This window comes from Typopeltis vanoorti, chromosome 5 (genome assembly GCF_054136105.1).
Source record: "Typopeltis vanoorti isolate ZY-2024b chromosome 5, IOZ_Tvanoo_1.0, whole genome shotgun sequence".
NCBI classification, from domain to species: domain Eukaryota; kingdom Metazoa; phylum Arthropoda; class Arachnida; order Uropygi; family Thelyphonidae; genus Typopeltis; species Typopeltis vanoorti.
Window position 1 is genome coordinate 75,038,121 of NC_143553.1, and position 25,633 is coordinate 75,063,753.

The window sequence follows — 25,633 nt, forward strand, 5'->3', positions numbered from 1 at the left end:
AACGCGCTGCGCACGAATCTTGCAGTGGTCCACTACTCGAACTGACTCATGACCTGGGCTGCCACGTCATCAGTATTCACCGTAATCATTGCAGAATACTCTCTAAAAGCCTTTGCCAGGCTTCCCGCTGCACTACGCAGTCCCGCTTAGCTTTCGTAGTCACAATGAAGCTATAAAGATTATTCACTTGAGGATAAGTACATGCACAATAGTTTTAGTCATTAAATCCTTATTAGTTCTTTGATTTTCTGCTTAGAAACGCACAAAAATGCATAGGCTATTATTATCGAAATATTCGCATAATCAAATCCACTTTAAAAACGGATTGGAGTTCGTTTTTCAATTAAACTTCTTTTTTTTCTATTATGTAATCTGTATTTCCTATTACTCGCAATGAGACTTATTTTCCTTTTCTTTATAATACCCATTTAACGTTCCTAAATGGATTTAGACGTTAAATGAGCTATTTAACTTAACAACATTTGCGCAATCGGTTTCATTGAAGAACAAGCAAAATAGACTCAATTTTCTTAACCTGTTCGTGCTTTTTTTATTTTTATTTTTTTTGGACAAAATAACACTTCGTTGTAATTGAATTGCTGTTCGTGTTTATGTCGATTACAACGTCGCCAACCTTCCAAACAACTGACTGTCCAATTGCATGCCACGGTTCTACTTCATTCGATCTCCTTAACAATTGTGAATCATTTATTTACAAAGAATTGTAACTTCGGAATATAAACATTAGATTAACTTGTGGCGTGCAGATTAATGTCTCCGGGATAGGTCAGGCAGGTTTGTTATGAAAACTTCTCATTTGAATACCTCTGATGAATGGTATTTTTGGTCTTTTTTTTTTTTTTTTTTTGCCGTTGAATTATTTGTCTTACTGTAATGCTTAAGTAAGAGGAAAGGGAGAGAAGATAGAAAGAAAATTTCGTACAATAGCAAGACATGAAATTAGATTTTTTAAATAGATAATTCAGAATGAATATTCGCTTACAGCTAGCTTTATTATCAAATGTCAATGAATATTGTCTAGTACTGAATAATTATTCGATAAGTAGTCTGATGAGATTTTGAAAAGCATTTTAAAGAATAATAAACATATGAAGAGGAACTTCATTAAGTAGACAAGTTGAATCTGGCAGTTATACCATAGAAGACAAAATAGTAATAATAATAACCAAACAAATATTGGATGCTAGGAGAAAAACTGGAGGTAGAATTGAGAGAGCCATGCTAAACATCAGACTGCAAAACAAAATAAGGAATCAAGATATAAGAAAAGAAACAAAACTTTGTATATAGGGAAAGAGATTTTAAAATTAAGACGGATAGGACGTTGCATGGATGGAGAGAGATTGATGGATAAAGACAGTCATCTTGTGGCATCCATATAAAGGAGGATGAATGCCTGGACACCGAGAGAGAGAGAGGAGATGGAATGATAACTTAGTTGAGATGGTTGGAAACCTTCGACAGAGAAAGATTCAAACAAATGGAGGGGCCTATAATAACCAAAAATAGTTATAAAAAAGCTTAGAATAATAATAAATAAATAATTTCCTTGTTCATTATAGTTCGACTATGTAAGCTTTCTATTTTATTTCTGGGTATATACCGTTATCCACATCTCCGATAAACACGCAAATAGACGTTAAAACACACACACACATACATACTAGGGTGGCTCGAGTTCACCCTTCGCAATCTTACTGAATCGAACTATTTGTAATTCAGATAGAGAGAGAGAGAGAGAGAGAGCAGTGTACCGCTCACTTTAATTTCTTCAGTAATAGTGATATTTATTGGACAAAAGACTCGAACAAAATGTTTCGATCTGGAATTCTCAGCTTAAGTGTCAAAATACCAAAAGATGTCACTGGCATTTATTTATTGATTATTTTCTAGTAATAAGTAATATAATATGTTGCATTTTAAAAATATAAAAAGATTTAATGCAATGATTTTTTTAATTGTTAAAATTTTGGAAATGATTAGTTTAGATATGATGTCTGATTTTTGTGGAGGAAGCTAGAGTCTGTTAGAGTTTTTCAAAGAGAATGTGATGTTTCCAATAACATCTTTCTCTTTTGGCGTTGGTTTCAGTGGTCTATCACGAATAAGTAACTTGACTTTACATAAGCCTAATCAATGCTATAATGATGATGGGCTAGTTAATGTAGCGTGAAACTTCCCGAAGATTTAGAAATTAAATTTCTGCATTAAAATTATCGTCCATTAGGCTTCATCTGTATTTCAAAGACCAACGTAAATTTCTTTCTTGAACTTAATAAGAAATTTATAAATAAATGGAATTTGTATTGCTGTTCCTTTGACCCCTTAAGAGTTAAAATGAGAAATATTTTTGCTCCACTGTAGTTAAGCATCTTACATTACGGTGGCGCAAAATATTAATTTTAACTTTCTTAAAAGTTAAATATCCGTATTATAATTGTTATTTCTACTTATGAAGTTTCGGAGTTTGTATGAAGATGAATCGAAAGAAAAATATGTATGTTTTCGTATAGTTTCCTGGAATGACCTCTGTTTTAACATCTTGTTTCAAATAATTTCGCTAGAGCAGAACACCGTGAATACCAAATTTCATTAAAATTCGTCTAGCCCAGAGAGGAGTTATTCTTTTGTATCATTTCCTTAACGTTTGATAAATATTTATTTTTTCTTTTCTGCTACCGGCAAGATAGAGAATAATATTTGTATGTTATCAAATGACCATATTTCACTAAATATCACTTCGCATGTTAAATCTGGTGACCTCTATCCTATAAACATTATGGCATTCAAAATATTTTAAAATGTTCAGTTGATGGACAAGGATTCATTTGATGCACCGCGCAAGTAGTCAGATAATGTAGCACACAATTAATTTGGTGTGTTTGTGTATAGAGAAAGCTGACTCGATGTCCATTTGAGTGAGATTTATGTTACATGTTGAGAAGCACATTGTCCTACTTACGTTTAAAAAAACCTCGAAAAATTTAATATGCACTTTAAAGTGAAATGGCATGGTTGTTATGGTATTCTAGATGTCTGTTTGAGCTAATCGCATTAGCGTTTTTAATTTCATTTTAGTTTTGTTATGATGACGATCACGTGTGAGTAGGTCTCCCTACCACATGAAAAATGGACCAGTCCACATCCATCAGCCGTGTAATGAGTGGGTACGTAGCTAAGGTGCCACACTTTGATGAGACGGAGTGTTCTTCAACCTCACGCCCCTTTTGGTTGACTCTTGGGGTAAGGGGAAGACAAGGAGGGGTTGTTTACCACTTTTTATGCTGCTCCGCGTGGAGTGGCTCACATGCTCCACTACCCTTCTAGTGGCGGTCTGTTTTGCTACCGGCGACAGGTGTGTCTCCGTAGTCGTCTTCTACGAGAGGGGGTACGGAACACTAGTGCAGTTAGTGGCGCGCAGAAAAGTTCCGCATATCGGACTTGGCATGTCAGTGGGAGTTGCCGAAGATGAAAGCTGCATAAATAAGAGTGTGACGATTTAGCATCACTTTGTGCGTGTGATATGAATAATGACGATGTAGGAGAAGAGCGCGTGTTTGTACTTCTCTGTGTGGTCAGTTGGCTGTGGTCATTGTGATCGCTGTCGCCACGAGACCGGAGTGTCCCGCAGTTCTGTTCCGATAAAATTAGGCCTCCGAAACAGATAAATCCTCCCGTGATGAAAGACTGTTACGGAATCGTGGCATTCATTATCCTCATGTGACCCAACGAGTAATTCGACCGAAAGTCGTGACGAAGAGGAGGGCAGTGTTGCCGTCAGCTGATAAAGTTATTGCACGTATCGGTGTCAGCCGGAAGCAATTTTTGAAATTTCTTATTTGTTCTTCGTGTGGAAATTTGTAATTGTGAGTTACGTGGTTCGCATGCGGTCTTTTCATTGCCGTGTTTATTGAAGACACGTCCGATGATTATGCGAAACACGGTTGGTATTGTAGCAGTTTGAATTTTCATATTTCACAAGAAGGGATTCATGACCTTTATTTTACGGTCTTGATTATTTTAAAATTCAGTGAAATAAACTGGGAAAAAAAAAAGAAACAAAGAAAAATCCTATTAGATATTTCACTTGCTTTTCAATTCGTGTATTTTAAAATAGATCGTCTTTCCTCGCGCAGCACGTGGCCACCTGTACCATGTGATGCAACAGAAAGGTTGACTTGTACCAAATGCACCTTTTGTTTGTTAAACCTTACTTCTCGGTGATAAATGAGTTGGCCACCTGGTAGCTAGGTCGGTCACGTGTGTGAATTCAGGCCGTTGACTTTGTGACCGTGATCCCCCGTCGCCAAGGAATAAATGATCAGTAGAATGATGGCCCCCTGACATAATTAATCAGATACAACCATCAAGGAAAAGAGAATTCATTGCACTGTGTGAAGAAAGTTACGAAAGGCAGTTCGGGGATGCAACGAACTTATATTATTGTCGTCAGCTCTCGCATCATTCCGACTTTACCAGTATAAGACTGAAATCATTTGATGTGCACTCGATGTTGTGTGTGCGTGCGTGTTGTTATTCTCAGGAAGCACTTCGCTACAATTGAATTGGAGTTCATTGATTTATTTCGCCTCCCATTTGGATATAAGATCACTAATGTCCGCAGGTGGAAAGCCTATCAAGTCCAGCACCATCCTAGTTTGCCGACAGTGGTGGAAAGTATGTTGGTTATATGGCGACCAATACAAACTCTACCGACAGCTGTACGGCAGAAAGAAAGAAACGCCCGCACAGCAACCTCCGTAAGTGATTTTTATACGTTCGTTTAGAGTAAGACGATTAAAAATTACCCTTCAGTGAAAATGATTATTGTAGTGTATTTATTTGCATCGCTAGATGAAATTCAGGTTGTAAATGCTAATTAAAGTAGCATAACAGTATAACGGAATTTCGTATTCAGAATGCAGAAAGACTTGTGGTGAAAAGGTTAGTACTACTGTTTACTACAGGGTGATGTCTACCTAGCTGTTTAACGCCTGAGTGTATGTCTTTCTGAGTCCAGTCATAGGCAACTCTTGTAATATGATATTGATAATTTTAGATTTGTGGCTTATTGAGATTCCACAAATATACACTGTGGAAATTAATAATTCTGTTACTTTTTGAAGTTTGGTTGGGTTGGCCGTCAACGCAATTAGCCCTGTTTTTCACAATTTCCTATGCGAAGGTTAATTATGAGGTAGTGCCACTAAGAGCTCCCTAAAAGGTCGTCCTAAAAAAAGTACAAAAGAGCAATTAAGGTGATTAATGACCTGCCTCTCTCTCTCTCCGATTTCCTTCACTCTCTCTTTCTGAGGGAATGACCGATGTGGATTCCCTCGCTCTTCTCAATCTCTTGGGACAGGCGCAACAGCTGCTCACCAATTCTTTATAACTGCAAAATTTTTTCGTTCGCAAGGCATTTGGATAACTGTTGATTCCAGACAACAACCTTTCGTCAGACGCCTCCAGTCACGAAGAAAGACTGCAAAAATACTGCACTATTTGAAATTGTCATGTCATCATTAAAGATCACGGGATTAGCTTTGTAGTTACGGTTTTAAATAACCTGAGAGAAATCGCCATATAGTACAACTATGAAAAGCTATCCCTCTGTTTTTTTTTTTTTTTTTTTCAAATGTTTTTAGTACGTATGCTTGAGATTACCAAAAGGAGAATATTTGTATGTATCCTGATGTGACAAAAGGTTAGTAGTGCTGTTTTACTACAATGAATCTGATTTAGGCTTTCATGAGGATCAGGTGGCATATCACATGATAATGTATTGGCAGAAGAAATGTACAACATTCTGTCAGTCCTGAATATAGATGCTTAAACATATTTTATTACACGATATCAAATTCTGCATTGGATTATGTTCCCCTCCCCCTGGAAACTTAAAATTGACGTAAATATAATAGAAATAACGTAAATCTGCCGTAAAAAAAAACACTTAAGTCACAAGCATAATACACAGCCATAAATCTATTCCTTGGATTGGATTATATTATATTCCATTATTGTATTGGAAAATAGTAACCAGTGAGATCGGCTTAATTAGGTTATTAATTAATTTGGATTTTCTGACGAGTACAGGAACGGACTGTGAAGGGAGAAAAAGTCGAAATTATATATTTTTTTAAATTATTATTTTTTCTTTTAAATCTGTTATTCTATATATGACATAAGTGTTTAAAATCAGACCAACATCAATCGCACTTCCGTCAATCATTAGATATTTTGCCAATCCCAATGCATGCAAACTAAAAATAAGTTTGCATCTCGAAAATTTTGCTTTTATTTCTGTGAATTCGAAATTTGATTATCATTTGAAGGCATCTACTGACTTGTGTCCTTAATGAGTCAAAGGTTCCTATTTTACTGTTTCATTCCACCGTATACATAGGCATTGTTTATCTGAACTGTTATTCTGATTCTTCCACACACCTACGAAAGGAGATCAACAACAAGATCCACCGAGTCACGGACGAACTACAAAGTCTCCAAACTGATCTTGGTTGGAAAGGGCTAGGTTCGAATTCTGTCAACAAAGCGAAGAACCTTTTTATAAGGGTTTTTTATTAGAACATGAAAAAAAATAAATGAAAACTACTGGTGTCATACGGAAGTGACAAGAATTTTTCTTATCTGTCAAAACAGACAAACTGACCAGAAGAGACATAATAGCCTTAGTTGCTTTGACATTAATTCCAGATAACCATAACCAACTAACCTTTATTCCTTTTCGGTCATCCCAGTTAATTCAGTCCATTATTAGTCCACTACTATTACTAGGGAAGGGGAGAAGAGAGAGAAAGAAAGAAAACTGGTTAAGATATCTTGGAAACCTTAGTAACAGAAAGTTAGTAAGAGAAATTCGTGTTAAATTTATACCCATTTTAATTTCTTTTAATTATTACTAATAATTACAGGGAATCTTTATTAATGTAATGAAAAGTATTAATGAATAAAAAATGACATTTTTCAGCAGTCAGATTTTGCGAAAGCATATTGGTATTTTAAATATCATACATCAAAACACAACGATACGAAATTGAAATAATTACTATGCAAATTATTGAGTTCGACTTAAATCACTTGCAGTCCGTTAAAAATCCGTTGCCAACCTCTGTGATCTTTGAAATTATTCAAAGTTTTTTCAAAAACTCCTCTTTAAGTGCTTTTAGGTTTTTACTATATGATGTTTGTATAAAAAATGCCCTCTTTCAAAATTGCTTGGTATAAAAATTAATCATCTCATAAATGTGTTGAAAGAGAAACCTATAAGAGGGATAATAGGCCATATTATAATGCTGAACAAAATATCACACACAAGGTGCGCTTTTATATAGTCACTGTTTGACTCCCCCACCCCCTTAAAAATTACTGTTCTTCGTGTAGTTTTTTAATGAAAAGAATTTTTTTTTTTTTAAATTGCTAGTTTAATGATGTGCAATTGAAAGATGATGTAGCGTCAAAGTTCTAAGAAATGCATCCTGAAATAATCACTTAAGTCTCTGGTACAGTTTTTTCATGCAACGAAACTATCGTGATACATATTCATAAAAAACAATACCTGATCTCTACTTAAACATTGACGTTTTTTAATAAGAGGATTGAACCAAAAAACATTTGTAGATGATTTTGATTATTCTGGCTTTTTATTTTTCGAGGTATTTCCCGAACTTTTTTATTCGTATGAAAAATAGGAGGAGAAAAAAAGTTAAATATTGTTTAATCCAAATAACTTAATAATTGGGATTCGGCAAAATTAGATTGCCAATATGTAAATGAACTGAATACTGTATTTTAAAAGTTTAAGCAAAGTATGTTTCCATTATTTTCTTAAATCCGAAACACTCAGTTTCGTTTGAAATATAAAAAAAAATCTTAATTTGCTTTATCCTTTTATCCTTTCTGTTTCTTCGAAGTACGAGTATTTCTTTGAATTTTCTTTCGCGACTAATGGATTGCATAATAATAGTGCAGGAACCATAAGTTTAAAAAAAAATTCCCCCCCCCCATATGTGGAAACAATAGCAGCTGTCACGCTACTATTGTTCCCAAATAGAAAATGGTTAGATCATGCACGATCTTTTATATTTGGTACCATTATTTCAACCACTAATGTATATAGGATGGACAATGTTAGTTTGCTATTTTCGCATTCTTGCTGTTCTATTTGCTCAATTAAAAGAAAGCCTTTAAATTTAGAAGTTACTAAGGTATATCATATGACTTGCATTTCGATTTTTTACACATCCTTCTTTTAATATTATTTTCTCGAAAGAGCATTAACTTCTTCAGCGCTAATGGGATGTTGCCATGATTTTTTCTATTCCTAAACCTCTCTTGCTATCATAAAATATAAAAGAACAACAACAAAAAAGTCCTAAATGCCATCTGGATAACGCCTTAATGGGTATAAGAGAAGGCATTAAGATACATCATTTAATCCATCTGTGAAAGACTACTTTTAAATCTCTAGAACTTAAAGATGATAGGGTATGATCCAAAGTAGATTCCCCCCCCCCCTCTCTTGATGTTTGTTGCAAAAGAAATAAACGCCATATGCTTTCACGGTATAATTTTCGCATGCCATCGCCAACACAGCCGTCATGCTGGTAATCTCATTCTCCAATCGAAACACTTGACAGCACTTATCTGTTGACTATCTGCAATAAGGGATTTTTTTTCCCCTCCTTTCTAGTTCTTTCGCGGTTTTTTTAAACGATTTTAGTTGACCGGAAACTTTCATAAACAGGTATCCACTTCACCCTCCTACGCAGAGGCAATTGGAAGATTTGAAAAGAAAGGGATTTTTTAAAATCGCTTTTGATTTGATATACAGATATTTAAATTTTTCTTTAGAATCGAATATGAACTGTTCTTTTATCGCATTTGATTTACGAAGTAGTAACAGCCGTTATATTTCATATTTTGTGTGCACGCAAATATTGTAAAGCAAAAGAATAAAATTCCTTCATGTGTGGGCGATAGCAAAATGCTTTTTATAGTAACTCGATCTCTTGCATATTTGAAACGCCGCATTCTGAGTTTAGGAGTTTTAAGATGGCGCAGAAAAGGCTTGGTGTTTGCATTTCGTTGCTGTTGTACAATTAACTATGTGAACTTGAAGCTGATTGATAGTGCTATATATATATATATATGGAAAGATTCTTCATTTACAAATGTAGCTCACGATCGACAGGCAGGTTTGTGCTTCATTAAATTTTGTATTTAAAATGATTTAGGTTTACTAATGTGCGCGCGATCTTTTGATGATTGCTATTATAATAGAATTTATTATATATCATTTTGAGTAGGTCATTTGGTCCGATGTGATTGAGAAGGGTAAGAAATTGGTAAAAGTTAGTCCAAAGTAAGTAAATTTCTCTTTCGTGTTTCAAATAAAAGAAAGAGTGACCGAGGATAGGCAGATAGACGTCTGCAACTGCTAGGTGTTACTGCATGACTGGATGTCCAAAGAAACTGAACGGCAAGTGGAAAACGCCTTCGGTGTGGTGTGCAAGAAGGGAGTATGCGAGGCGACATCTGAAATGATGAGATAAACGAAAAGAAATAAAACTGGGAGAGTCCAATAACCACCTGTCAACTTGCTGGTGGACGCGAAGTATCTCACGTCAGGGATGTCGTAGGCACGTCACTGGGGTAGAACGTGATCAAAGAGCGCAGTGCTTTTCTTCCAAGGTTGCGAATGGCCTGTTTAAAAAAGATATATCAGAAGTGGCGTTAAGAAATCCTGTTAAATTCGGATGAAAGTTTGAAAAAGGAATTTTGCTTCGTATAAATTAGTTGTCCGAAAAAGTTTGCCAATATCTTGATTACTGTGAAGGATATTTATTGTATTATTATTTCAGTAATAATGCAGTGATACAATATAATATCGTAATGTCACATCTTGACACTTTATTTGCCCCGTTTTATTTGTAACACTCAAAATGTTGTACCATTTTTTGAGCGACACAAATACCCTGTTTCTAAAGTTTAGGATTGGATTTATTTGTAAATCTACAGAAGACGGTTGTCATGGTAATCGTGGTTACCCAAATAGCATCCTTGCATGACCTGCAACACATAATGAACAAAAGAAAAACAAAAGTGGCACGCATGAGCGGAAATGGTATCGTATACACGATTTGTTGTTTGAGGTCTTCGCAGGTTTTAATTGGGGGGGGGGGGGGGGTTACGCACTTTCACTACGGAAAAAATTCATGGATGCTAGGCGTAGAAAGCTTGGTGACGATATCAATGATTTATTTATTATCCTGTAACAAATCGGGAAATCTTACATGAAGAAAGAAAAAGATCCAAAGAAAAATATGTTGTCCACACATCTTCACCGGTTTCGATGGCTCGTTTAGAATGCTTTTTTTTTTTTCCCCAAGAATTTAAAACCATTCTAAACAAATCCTCATCAGAATATAGTCAACACTTAATTTACTCCTCGTGACATTGTTGCACTTTCCAACGAACTCAATCATTTCACTGTAAATCTGTCGTTTTCCACTTTTTGCATTTATGCACATTTTAACATTCATGCATTTCATATTGCTCGTGTTCGTTGTTTATAGAGTAAATATATATTTAACACCACTCTGACACACATACTTCCATTGATGAGAAACCAACCATTGGTTAATGACTTAAAAATCTCATTATTCGAAAATGCAGCACTATCTCTGGGCTTTTTTAATGATTTTTTTTTTTTTTCTGTGAGAACATGTCATAAGTGCAACAGTATTTTTGACCTTTCGCGACTTACCAAAACTTGTTTAGATACTCCGATTTGCAAATATTCGTTCCATACACTAGAAACATATTGATAGCAGTCTAAATGCAAGCCACAGCACCTTACTGCATAGCATTATATATTGCTAACAAAGCACACATCAAAATTCTGTGACCCCTCGAAGATTTTTCACCGACAGATCAGGGTCAACGACTTTACCCTGCGGATTGCCTCTTAGTTGGGCCTCTGTAATAGGCTTTACTTAAAGAAGGTGATTACGTTGCAGGAGAGGGTAGTCGTAAACCCGGACTTATTAAGAGCGAAACTAGAATTCTTGCCACTTGAGACTGAAATACTAAATTCCTTTTCTTTAGCGATTTCTGCATAATAGCCTTTAAAATGTTTTGAATAGAGCTGTGTGGTGTGAGCATGTGATGCCCCCCCCCCCCCCCTTCCTCCTTTCCTAGACACATTACTTTCGGCGGGTTTGCTTCAGGCATACAAGACTGCCGATGGATTCTGAGAGTGACATCATTGTGCGAACGGAAGCCCCCCCCCCCCTCTTTCCTGTACTGCTCTCCTCTTTGACTACATTGGAACTGACTGTTTCTTGTTGCTGTTATCTACTCCGAACACTTTTCTACTAAAACGATGTGTTGGATATTTTCTAAGAAATAATTTTAAGCCTATTCTGCATGTTATCTACAATTTTTTTTTTCTTTCCTTGTTCTGGTTTTCCATATGTTGATAATATGACCATGAAGGAATTAGCGATGACGACTTAGGGAGAAATTTTCAGAATCCTTAATTAGTTCATGGGTACTTTTTATTTATACAATATTACTTTTTTTTTTTTTTTTTTCAAATATAAGCATGCATGACATAAGATCTCAATAAGTACTTTCTCTTACAAAATTATTTATCATAATCATTTCCCTGATATGTACCCGCAAGAAGTGTACAGGCTACATGATTAAATTGACATTATTACTAATCTTCTAAACCATTTGAGCCTTTGTAGCTCAGTCAGTATAGACGAAGCTCTTTGGTCGGGAAAGACCTGGGTTCGATTCCCGTCCGTGATGTAAGGAACCTTTATCTGGTCTCTTTCGACGAAAGGTCAATTAGCCTGTCTCCTACGGAGGTAGGGGCTTTTTTCACTCCGAAACTCGGGTTTTTCGTCCCCCAGCACATGCAAACCGGCCCCGTGAACACACACAGATTACAGTCAGTAATATTTAGGACAGTCCCTCCTGCCATAGGTCTGATTCGTCAGCTATGCCGGCTCCGAGCCCGGATAAAAATAGGAGAGATTTCAGATGGTGCCGTACTTCCCCGTAAAAGTTGTTGTATCATCATACGAAATAAAAATAAAAAAATGAACCATTTCCCCAAATTAGCCTATTACTTTAATAAATTTTAGTTTAATCCTTTATCCAAGTGTAAGCAAACAAAGTTTGCGCCTGAAATATCTTCAGGACTGAGGCAACTCGTGGTAAAAGTGGACTAAGCTCTCATCACTTGTCTTAGTATCTCCCATAATGCAAAGCACGTCTCCTTGCGGACATGTATAATGCTGTGCATTAAGGGAAAGGCCACTACCCAGTTCGCTTTCGATCTTTATTGAGGTCTCGTCAGTAGGAGCCAGACCCAGAGGTGGTGATACTAAGGTGGAAGTAATGGAGAAGTCATATTTACCTATACGAATTGCCAAAAGGCGTCTCACCTTATTATTAAATTATTCTGGATTAGAGAAAGATGTTGGAAGTTTTTTCCACTTGGTTAGACTATAATAAATAAATATAATATAAGTTAGCCGGTCTTGGGCTTGGACAGTAGGGGTTTTTCATCCCGCAAACCGGACCCGTGAACACACAAGATACAGCCATAGGACATAGCATGGCAAGGAAGGCAACGGGAAATCACCTTGCTCATAGTCTCTCTTCCCTAGCATAGCTGCCTCTACCATCCTATGAATGAAAGGAAATCATTCCATTCCAATATATAATAAATAAATAGCCTATTACTTTTCCGCACTCCAATATTATCGTATCTAACATTTTGTCTTCTAAGGCCTTTCTGACTGAATCATTCCACCTAGATCTTGGTCTGGGATTTTTTTTCCTGCCATCTTCGCATCAAACACTTGTTTTTACTAACCTTACCTCATCCATTCTGTTTAAATTGTCAGATTTGCTCTCCCCACACATTCTTGAATACTAATAATGTCAACTCCCTTCCTAAAATGATTCCACCATTGATGCTGCTATTTGTCTACTCCCCAATCTCTTTTAGAGCTCTCGGATCGCTTGACTTTCTCAGAACTCTATCTGTAGTGTGTGTGTGTGTGTAAACAATTTTTTGATGTGATATTGAGTTTTAAAATTTACATCCGAGTTTTTTTTAGTTTTGTAGTATTATATGGAATAAGGAATACAGCAAAACTTTACATTTAGATTATGTAAGATCTTGCAATTATTCTTTCTGATAAGACCTTGTAGTGTCATCTTAGAAAATAAAGACATTATTTGATTACATGGCCAAATTTTTAGTTGAGAGCAAACATCTAGAACAATACAAATCGATGCAGAGTTGCATTGATTGGTAAATGCGATGTACTTGAATTAAATCCGTGAAACATAAAGATCATGCTAATAAATTTTCCGTTTTCTATAAAAGAGAAAGAAGACCGTTTTGCATTTACATTATCAATAAAATTTGCTTCTGTAGAAATCCGTCATTAGGAATAGTGCACAGTCTACCTTTAATTTACGCTTAAAGGATTATAAATATAAAGCTGTAATCAGAGAGTATACGAATACTTCTTGGCTGAAGTTCAAGCCATATTTTTCAATTTATGTGGTACAATTTTACGTTATTTTATTATAAAATTTAATTATTAAGGTTTTTTTTTTTTTTTTTTTTTTTTTCACAACTTTTTTGCGTAATGTTGGATGCGAAATGTAGCGAATTATTGATATTCTAAATCTACAGAATAGCAAACAAACAACAATAACGTCGAATATGAGTTTTTATCGGTATAGACCGAATTCCTACTGCCCGACCTCTCTCTAAAACCTAGCTGACGTTGGCATTGAATGATGCGAACCTTCAAATGTGGAGGCTGTCAGTGAAGAACGCCGACAGGTCAAAGGCTTCTCTGTGGGAAGTGAAAGATCACCATTCTGCGCATGATTCAAAAGACAAAATTACAGAATCGTGGAGAAGGGTTGTGGTGTGGCACTGCGCAGTTTCACTTTATCTTGACACGGCGCAAAGTGAAATAGAAACAGAAAGAAACATGTTTACTTTACACTCGTCTTGTGTTCGCCCGTGCGTGGGAAGCCCTCCCTCTGTTTTTCACATAAATTTTCTCATGTGAAGTCTCTCGCCTTCTTTCTGCCAGCGAGTTTGGGTTTCAGTTACACATAAGCTAACGAGAGCAGATTTTTTAAAATTTGTAATTTGGAACTGCTTAGATTAATAATAAAATTTATTGTTAGGTTTAGCTCGAGAACGTCTTCTCGAGCTAAACCTAATTGGTTAACAATTTCCTATTGTATAAACCTGAACTAGTTTATTATATATATTAATTTCATGGCGTTGTAAATGTACTTCGCTCTATCACTCATATTTCGCTATACAAACACAGTAGTATTCACCTTCATTTGCAAATCCCTTTATAAAAATTATTCGCGTTTTAGACCAGATTTGAGCCAGACATTTTCAGTCAACCGAAGGACAAATATCGCATCATCCGCGTGACTTACGCTACAGAATTGCTCTAATGCAGAGTTTTAAGAGTATGCTTCTGTTTGTAGGTGTTAAGTCATCAAGGAAGAAATAGAGAAACGATCAGTCAGCGTGCGGACTTCGCTTTCAATTAGGTGCGTTTATAAGAGTGCCTAAAAGGAGAAAAACAACACCAGAAGAACAAAATAAATAATTGATTGGATACCTACTATTTGGATGGATTTTCAGAGCACAAATTATAACTGACATAGTACTCAATTTTTGTTGCAGAAATGATTCAAATCGCAATAAAATAGGAAAGGAACTAATACCCTATAAATTACCGGCCACTAGAAGGGCGCTTTGATCGAAAATTAGTTCCTTTCCCATTACGATTTGAATTATTTCTGCAACAAAAATCGAGTACTATGTCCTACCACATTTTGAATTTTTTGCTTTTAAGATGTTGATTTGAAAACCAGAGAAATATTAGTAAATCGAATTATTTATTTTGCTCTTTTGGTATTGGCTATACCACAATGCACTATTATAAATAGCCATCAACACCTAAGCCTGTTGTTAAGAAAGATTTAGAAACGTGTAGAACTTGAGTGAAATTTCAACAACACGAAATTTCAGTTTGAGCAATAGAAAAGTAATTTGTTTTAACTGTGATAAAATGTTTTGTATGTGTGTGTTTCGGAAGAGACTTTAATCACATTCACTAAATAATTATTGATTAACATGATAAACACTTCACATATACGAGGGGTTTCTGAAAAGTAAGGCAACACATTTATTTATTTTTCCTTAAGAATGGTGAATGGGAATGAGATAAAGCACGGTGGACAGATAGATTCGTTAATAACGTTCAAAACGACCGCCATTGCAGTGTGGCGCTACTGTCGCCTTGCAGCTAATTCCAGTTGCAAGATGGTGGCTACCGTGCGAGTGTGGTCCAAAACAGGTGTCCGTGAAGTTATTCGTTTTTTGCAAGCAAAAGGGGCTTCATCAAGTGACATTCACCATGAAGTAGTAGTTGTGTATGGTGAAAAGGTGATGTCAAAAAAGTAGGTTTTTTTTTTTTTTTTTTTGGTGCAATGAATTTAAAGCGGGCCTTGATGACATTTTAAGATCGATATCAGGCGGGCAGACCTTCATCGAGCAAGAAAACATTTCGCGCATTAAGGACATCGTTTTTGAAGACCGGCGAGTGAAATTGGAAAAGTCGTGAACTTAAGTAAGTCCACTCTTTACGAAATTGTTCATGGTGTCCTTGGCATTCGAAAGGTGCGCTTCCGCTAGGTGATCCGACGGTTGTCAGAGGAGTACAAAGCAACACGCATGGGGATGCTTATGGAAAATCTGTTGCGATACAGCGACAAAGACGAGGATTTTCTCGCTCGCATAGTGACCAACTGAAAGTTTGTCACGGGACAAACTGAAAGCCAATATTCGACGCAAACGACCAGGGACTTCTGTCAAGCGGTGTGATTTTAGTGCACGACAACGCTACTGCGCACACCACTCGTGAGTGATTGCTCTGTAATCGTTGAGAAACTCTGCTACATCCCCCCTCTCCATACAGCCCAGACTTAGCACCTTCAGACTTCCATTTGTTCTGCCACCCTCAAAAAACACCTTTGCGGAAGGCATTTCACTGCGGATGAGGAAGTTCATCAGGCGGTGAGATGTTGGTTACTTGGTGTGGGCACGATCTTCTTCACTACTGGTATTGATAAACTGATCTATCGTTGGGACAAGTGCATCAATAAATTCGGAGACTGTGGTTCACTTATTTCTTGGTGTATAAATTCAACTTCCTATTATTAAACGTCTTCGAGAAAAAAAAATGTTATCTTACTTTTCGGAACCCCCTCGCACATCGTCATGATTATCACAGTTGAATAAAATTTTTGTTCTTTTACAACAACTGCATTCTCGTGTTTATTGTTTTGTGACAGTCTCGTCTACGAAAGGCTGGAAACCTATAGCATATTATCTACAGGGTAGCCATAATTAAAGAGGAAGTGTTCAGAGCTCTGTAGCGAAAATTGTATTGGACGAAATTCAACCGAACTTGGCGGTTGAATTTCGCCCAATACACCAAAAAAGTACAAAATTCTGTGGAATCGCATGATATTTGCATAATCCCACTGTTTTTACTGGCGAGTTGGTGGATATAAGGAAGACCAAAACGGATCTCGCCTTACCGTAACGTGCGTTGCTGGTAACGTTAATGCCTCGCTTCGAGAATTCCGGCGTTTGAAGGATAGGAGAATAGGTTGTTGTTGCCGTATGGGTTCCCCTAATTTTCCTCATCCGTCCCTTAGGACCGGTTGACGTTTGTGCTCTCTAATGAGGGACTTCTAAGTATATATATTTTTGACTGTAGATCCATGTGTGTTTACAGGGCCGGTTTGTCTGTTCTGAGGGACGAAAAACCCGAGTTTCCGGGAGAAAAAAAACCCTCTACCTCTGTATAAGACCGGCTAACTCAACTTTAGTCGAAAGAGATCAGATAAAGGTTCCTCACGTCACGGACTGGAATCGAAACCAGGTATTTCCGACCAAAGGGCTTCGTATATACCGACTGAACTATGGAGCACTAGAAGAATAGGTCCACTAACAAATCTTAGAAAAATGATCTTACGATTTGAAAATGGCGGATCTTTAGCAGTGAGGCCAGGACGAGGGCGCAAACGGATCATTCCTCAACAAACTGACGAAGTTGCAACTGCCATCGTGGAACACAGAATGAATAACGCATAAGTGCCCAGCAGTGCTCGGGCAATATCAAAGACAACTGGACATTCCGTACTCAACTGTGTGGAAAATCCTGCGTCAAATGCTGAGGTTTTTCCCCTACGAGATCCCCCATACTCAAATTTTGCTTCATGGTGATACGGAAACTCGACTGCAGATTGCCTTGACGGTCTTAGCTCAAATGGAGATGGATGATGCACAGCCGTGGAAGATCTTGTGGAGTGACAAGGCACATTTTTATCTGAACGATAGTGTTAACTGACACAATTGTCGCATTTGGGCTACGAATAATCCTCACGTGTTCCATGCCATCCCCTTTACACTCACTGAAAGGCAGTGTGGTTTCACCGCATCGTTTATTATCGGTCCGTACTTTTTCGAAGAACTTCGCACGGCATGACCAGAGACTTGTATCGTCTCTGCTGTTAGGTATCGAGAGATGCTGCGCAACTTAATTATTCCGCAACTGCAGCAGCGAAGATGCCTTGACTCTACTATTATTCATGCAGGATGGAGCACCATCTCATATTGGGAAATTTATCCTGCACGTGTCTCAGTACAGTAATTCCTCCACTCGGTCTCTGAAAGTAATCTGCAAAATGCGCTGTTTTCTCTTTTTTTTTTTTTTTTTTTTTGTGAAAAACGCTTTATTTTTATTGAAAGAAAGAAAAGAAAGCAGGTTACGAAGAATATAATTTTTATTGTTCAGTTTGACGTTGCCTTCATACCAAAGCGTTTTGAAAATCAACAAGAACATTATGAAATTTCTATAGTAAACTGGAAGAAAATCGTGTTCGGCAAGGCATTTTATCTGAAAACTACCAGTTTCATGAAAAACTCTTTCAATATCTTGAAAGGTAGTCTATAATAATTTTTATTTATATAATTTAATTATAAATTCAGTTCCAATACTTTGAACTGAATTTAGAATTAACATAATGTCGAGTAATTAAAGTTTTAATTGTGAAACTTGAATTGTAAGCGATATTTATTATTAAAGAGATTTTTTGTGATTATTGAAGGATGACGAGACGTGTAAATTAAGAATTTCTTTTTATTATCCAGCGTACGGTATTTTTTTTTTTCTTCTTTATTCAAGTAAAGATAAGAAGTGTTTGTACAGTAAATACTAAAGCTATGGAGGTTCGAATAATATTAAGAGGTTATTTTTCCCGTGAAATTTTTTTTAATAGATTAAAGAAGGAAATTTTCGATATTTATATTAAGAAAAAAAATTGACTAATCACCAACTGAAACCAAATATTTGTTTTGCAAGTTCTCTGAAACAGGACATCCAAACCAAACGATTCGAAAGAAACTTTTATACAAATAGCTACGTATTGAATCAGATGCTATCTGTCCACACTTCACGTCGATGCTTTTTATTGTTTTACGTGTACTTCAATATATTGCAGCATATCTGTATGTGCGTATTTTTCTAAACATCCGGGCTCCGTTCACCAGTAATAAGAAAATATGCGTTTGAAAAACTGCTTCATTCCAGCAACTTAATTAAGGGGTTGTAGAGTGTTTCTTCACCAAACCAATTACAGGTCTGTCGGCAGTCACTAAGGGCTTCACGGTCCGTCGCCATCTTGACACTTCTCTCAGAGACTATTGTAGTTACATCACGCTAAGTGTCGTGGAATCGGCGGGATGCTAGATGCTGAAAAGATATACCTGAAATTAGTTGTCGGGTTACCCGTCTGCCATATAAAAGGGACAAATGTGGGCAAGTGGAACCCACTATTGTTCAGTTCATTCATAGTAAATTCGATGAGAGATGGGACGTTTTATGTTATTTCTGTAGGCCATCGACTTCACTGAAACTTCCTGTGCAGATTGACCTGTTGTTCGTTTTCTTATAGGGCAGCCTGAGGTGCTGAAAGGTTATGTTCTTGACATTAGGATTCTTGGAATGAATTTAGCGAATGTCTCGGAAAACCGAAGACTGATGAAGAGGGGGGGGAAAGAAAGAAAAATAAATAACGAAAGACCTTTTTTTTTTTTTTTTAAAGTAGGCTTAAGGTCGAAAATTTGTCCTTCCTTTTTACAGTCAGAGAGATTGATTGCTTTACTGAAGTTTTGTTCGTTTTTTTCTAAGATTGAAACCATCTAGTCCCTTGTCTTGAGATTCCCCTTGAACGTTGCTAGGCCTATTTTCAACTACCAATTACAATAATTTATGACAAGCCATAGTTTTCTCTAATCCAAATTATAATGCTGTCACTGCGAGGTAAGTTCTTCTTATGTATTTGTCCTGAGGCATCTCTCTCGTTCATCCGCTCTCTCTATTTTTGCATTCGTCCTCTTCTTAAATTACTTACCCCATGCAACTACTGGGTATTCATTAGTTTTGCCTGTCGCTGCTATCCGTCTTCGCTCGAACAAGCAGATTGCAGACGCTTTAGGTATTGATTTACTTCCAGCTTAAAAGGAACCTGTAGGATTGTTAATACATTCCAGTTCTTCAAGAATAAACACGTGATCAGGTTAAGTTTCACGATTTGTTACGGCGATAGGCTTACTCTTTAACAGTCGTACATGCGATGCAATGAAGTTTTCTTATATTCTTTCTCCATCAAAAATATAAACACTTGTTTTGTGGGGGGGGGGGGGGGAGCTGTTAGACTGAAATTCCTCTGATGTACAATAGAAGAGATACGACGAGTAAACAACAGTAACTGTCTTTCTATTATCTCACGATCTTGGTTTTTTTTTTTTTTTTTTTTTTAAATCAACAATTTTTCATTGTTGCGAACAACAGCAGTTTTTAATGTATAAGAGAATAAATGTTTTCATAGTCTGGCTAACATCACGTAAATATCACTAGCTTCCGTGAATTATTTGACCTACTTGCTGCTACGTTAAGCATGGAATTCATATAATTCATTTGAAAAGGGAAAAAAAAGTTAAGTCAACTGAGCAAGACTTTTTTGGATCTCGACAACTATTCCAGTAAGTTTACTTTTAACAAAAATGAACGTTATCCTTAAAGCAAATATAAGAATCCAAGTGAGAAATTAGGGCATGTCTATAATAAATAAAATAAAAAAAATGCCTTTTTTATCATGCAAACAAGACTTGTGTGTGCGCGATGTGTGTACCGAATATCAAAACGTCTTATTCCAAAGAACTTATTGGTATTCATTTTAAATTACGAATTTAAACCTTGACAAGAATAGGGCAAAATACCTGTACCAAAATTATTAGATTTTATTTGCATAATGAGTTCTTAATTTGCTCTAACCCGATCGTTATCAGAATTCACGCTTTATACATATTCGTCTATCAATTCCTGGACAAATATTGTGATTTAAAATTTATTTCTGTTATAGGAAAGTATGTCGGAACTGCAAGTCACCACGCGAGGATCACATTGGCACGTGTCCTCTTACTCCAATGGCCGAATGTGAGCGTCCTCTTCAAAAGACTTCGTTGACATTTCCAAACAATAACGATGTCTTGCAGCGGCAATCGCAGTCCGATGATGACAGTGGTTGCGCTCTAGAAGAATACACTTGGGTTCCACCTGGTCTGAAGCCTGAACAGGTAAGGGCTGTTTAGTTCCTCATTTGGTTCATGGATGGATCCATCTTATATTAAACTAATAAAATTCGTGTAAACTAATAAAAACAGATCATCATTCACTAGCAAAAATATTGTGTCGCTTTTTATCTATTAATTTCTTTAAATGGACGTAAATCCTGGCGAGACTTCTGTCGTTCTCTTCCATTGAAAAATAATATAATGAGGAAAAAAAATCTCGAAAAATGAAAAAAAAAAAAAATCTGAATTATTAACTGAAAAAAATAAAACTTTTCAGGTGTATTGTCTTCGTTACCCTTTGGAAAATGATCTTTGATAAACCGACTTTTTACATTAACCTACTGTAACATGGATGTTTGTATTGCGGTAGATGAGTTTCAGCATTTGTTCGACTAGCACCGTATTTAGAAGATTGAGGTGATTTGAAAATTACTGTTTGGTTTCTAGAGCAGGTTTTTTTTTTTTTTTTAAATGTGAATCCCACCCACGTATTTTACATTTAGTATTGTGTTAGTCACTTCGAGCACAAACCGATCTTTTAATTAGAGTGACATCTCTATAGACTTGGCCAACAAGGGGGGGGGGGCTAGATCAGGGGTGGGTAACCTATTTTAAGTGTGCGCGCTAAAATCGCCAAATCTTTGATGCAAAAATTTTCACACGTGCTAACCGAAATTTTGGGGAACATATTATTACTTTTAAGTATTGGGAGAACCTCTTCAAATAATCAAAGAATATTATAAGATTGATTATATATCTAATAAATTAAACATATTGACAATAAATACTCCCAATCTATATTTTAATGACTTATGATTTAATTAAATCTAAATTCACATATAAACACACTTCAGAAAATCGATAAATTCTTTACGAAATAGGAAAAAATATATAAAACGATGGTGACGGAGTCGCGTCATGACTGGATGCCTGGCGAATGATGCAACAACTAAACGGGACAAAACTTGTCCGTCAGTATATCGCCGAGATAGATGGCTTGGAAATAGGATATTTGTTTCATTTTCTTATTACTAAAACAGTTGATTTAGTGTTTGTTTCTTTATTGCATTTTATTTGGTATCGCTCTACTTAATAAAATTGTATTCTTTTAAGTTAAAGTATACAGCTCAGCGAAGATGTTGGATATTTATTTTTTAAGGTGCGCCTTAGGTTGTGTGCCGAAAAACATGTCGTGGCGTGCAACGTTTGGCACGTGTGCCAAGGGTTCCCTGGCCTAGATGGTATTCAATTGATTCCTTGAGTATTTGCCATTTTTGTGCAGACTATATCAGAAGAATGTTTCGCTGAAAATCTAAAAATTATCATAAACGTAATTATATTGGAAATTATTATAATTACTTAATAACACTCGGTCCTTAACAAGATGCGTGTCATTCGCTTCTTAAAAACAAAAGATGGCTTCGTTCACCAACTCGTGAAGAACTTTCGCTGGTTTTGTTTCTTTAGTACGGCAAATAAATAAAAAAAATGATAATTAAGAAAGTACCGCGCATTTGCAGTTTTTTTTTTTTTTTTTTTTCATGAATATCGCAAAGCCACCTTAAAGCACGTGACTGGGAATTCCAATAATTGACGCAATAACTCAACCTCTGATAACGCTTTCTTATCGGATGCTGGTGGCGGGAACGTGAAGCCCTTCCGAAACCCATAACCTGTCACAGGAGTCCACTGCTCTCCATGTCAGGCACGTCGAAATCCTTCCCACCGCGAGTATAGAATTTCAAGCACCTTCGTCGTGTGTGTGTGTGTAATCGTGTTATTTATCTGCATGTTGGTGCTGGGGATGAATAATTCGCGGTGTCGCTTTCTAAGAAGGTTTCCCGGTTTTTGTACGTAAGAAAGAAATGGAAGCAAAGAGGAAGCTTGTTTCTCTTTCTCCGACTGTGTAACACTACCGTGACGGTTTATCAGCTACTTTGCTTTACATGTACAAAGCGACAGGTCACATCCTGAAAATGGGTGTTGTTTCCTGATATGTAGAGGTCAGTTTCTTTTACACTCTGCAGGACCAGCATTTTTTATTTTATTTTTGAGGGGGAATAGCATATTTCATAATTCATTGTACTTCACGAACTGTGCTTCGTAATTCATTTAAAGTGACCAATGATCCCTTAAGTAGCAATCTTCAACTAAAAAAAAAAAAAATCTGCTGATGCCTCTTATTCTACTGAACTCTTTTAGACTTAACGTTCGGAAATTGATAGGCAGCAGTCCTCTTCCCCCCCCCCCCCAACAATACACATCGGATCATTTCGAATTCACTCCTACGAACGATTCGTAGACTCACAGACTATAGTTACTACTGAATCTTCCGCCATCTTGAGTTCTTAATCCTAACTGGTATTATTGTCTGAAATAGTGCAAGTCCTACAATTTTTGAGTTGCCAAGTTTTAAACCTAAGTTTGCTAGGTGAGAAAACCATACTTGTTTTTGCAACGATGGACTAATGCGAGAAAACTGTAAAAACTACAATGATCATTGGACTCGTAAGAATGTTAGTTTTTTGATTGTCCTTAGAGTTTTTTTTATTGTGTGCACTATTTTTTGTGGCAATTCCATCTTATAAAAGGTTAGTCTATAGCACATTTAACATACCGTGGGTGGACTGAGGGTTAGATGATCTCCAAATCATAGGATCCTTTTCAAGGATCCTATGATTTGGAGGTCTAAAGCCGCTTTAGATCTCCACAGGTCTCACACCAGGCGATGATCATCTACCACCTGAAGATATTCGCAAGCATTTTCATGAAGAGGATTCGAACTCGCAACACGGAGGATGAAAAGCACTATACTTATCAAGCATACTTATCAACTCAGTCAACCATTCTGGGTTAGAATTTTCCATGTTGATTAGTGAGATTTACAGTTGTAAAGTGCTAAATGCAGACTTTGTAAATCAATTGCAAAATTAATTGAACTGAATTAATTTTAATTGTTAGCCTGGTTGGCCAAGTAGTTAGTGTATGTCCGCTGTCTGAAAGGCTGTAGGTTCGAATCCCGGACGTGGATGTTTGTGATTGTCTTTAGATAGCAGATGAATATCATCGTCCAGTGTGCGAGACCGCTGGAAAAGATTAATAAAACATGCAAATATTATAAATTAATAAAAATAGCAAAAACATTTCCTATCCCATCCACAGTACTAATGTAATATAGGTTTACAACCTTTCTTGGGTGGAAGTTGCATAAAAAAAATTGTAAATAGTAATTTAAATTACTTTACAATTGTAAATCTTGCTGATCATTTAAGTTCGTATTTGTGTATATGCAAAAAGTGGATGAAATGATTGATGCCTACCAGAAAGTGAAAAACAATAAATAAAAAAACAACGTAGGTTTAGGGATGACTGAAGGCGCAGCTGCTGTAGTGAAGTACCGACCCAAACAAAATTCCTAGGTGCACTGGGTTTGTTATGTGTGCGATTGCGATGAATCATCCTCGTTCTTTGCACTTGAAGCTTAAACTATTGCATTTTCGTTATTTCGATTGACAAGTATAACTTTTTCCCCCCGTTCATTTAACTTTTATTATTAGTACTTTTTTTAGTTCAAAATCAGTATGCCATGTGATTCTCACTACATTCTGATAATCCATTTTTATTGCGTTCGTTTATTAGTTGTAATTCACATTTTGTTTTCATTTTTTTATTCCATCGAGTTTTCTTTTAACTATTTTTATTTTCCGCTCATAGTTATATTTATTTGCTCTGTTTTTGATGTTTCAAATAGTTTCATATGAAAATATTAATGTAGTGGTCGAACTAATGGAGACATTTTTATTTTGTTTCTTTAGTTATATTTTTAGCATTATGTAATTTTAAAAATCCTAATATTTTATTCTTTTTTTGAGACTTGTTCTTTTTTTATCTATGTTATATATTTCTTTTAATTGTGATTCCTACGCATTTAAATTCCATAACCTGTTCTAATGTTTTCTTTCATACCGCATCACGGCTGTCATGCAATTTTCTCTGCTGATATTGTACAACACAAATATTGATAGTCTAGCTTTCTTAAATATGCACAGCTTTTAACTCAGACATTGTCTAATACCTGTTCTGTGTCTTCAAGAAGATAAACTTGGCATGAAAAATTTAAAGCATATCCCATTTTTTTTTATGAGAACCAATGAATATTTGAATGAGGAAGAAAAGAAATGCAAATTATTGTTTATTGCCGTGACCTCTTTTCTTTTGTAATATAGTTACCTGTTTTAATAGTACAAATTATTATATACGCGATTCGTATCCATCTTTTATAAAGCTGTGTAAAAGAGCAATTCACACATGGACATTGCCAAAAATTTATACAAAATATGCAAAAATAAATAAGTCTTATATGGGCCGCTGTAAGATTAAACTTTTATTTTTCCATAAAACTCGAGTGACTAGTATGATATTATGAAAATATTAATGACATCACTTCCAACTGAAATAATATCAACTCATTGGGGCTACCTGCCTCCTTTGATAAATTTGTCGGGTTTATCATCTCTCTCTCTCTCTCTCTCTCTCTCTCTCTCTCTCTCTCTCTCTTCTCCAAACTATTCTTATATAATTAATGTCACAAAGATTACAAATAAACTTTGCAACAAAGGACATAAAGCAAACACTGAAAGAATCCTAAAATGCTTCAGTAAATGTGTGCAAGCTTTGAATAAACCCGAGACTTTTTAATGTCCTTCTTAAATAAAGAAGGGGGGGGGGAGACTGCACAGAAGATAACATTCATTATGATTTCATGACTGGAGAAAATGTAATTTCGAAGTTAAGTTTCCATGCATTTGCTTCACG

The 25,633-nt window shown here is 36.1% G+C and overlaps 1 protein-coding gene across 1 annotated transcript in view; it reads left to right on the top strand.

The window, feature by feature from the left end:
- Nucleotides 1–4,635: 4,635 nt before the first annotated feature.
- LOC150106544 (uncharacterized) overlaps nucleotides 4,636–25,633 on the top strand; it is a 103,822-nt gene continuing 82,824 nt past the window's right edge. Inside the window, exons 1-2 of the mRNA XM_090393430.1 lie at nucleotides 4,636–4,781; nucleotides 20,608–20,821. Of these exons, the coding sequence (XP_090249556.1) occupies nucleotides 4,636–4,781; nucleotides 20,608–20,821 (360 nt within the window). The remainder of the gene's footprint in view (nucleotides 4,782–20,607; nucleotides 20,822–25,633) is intronic.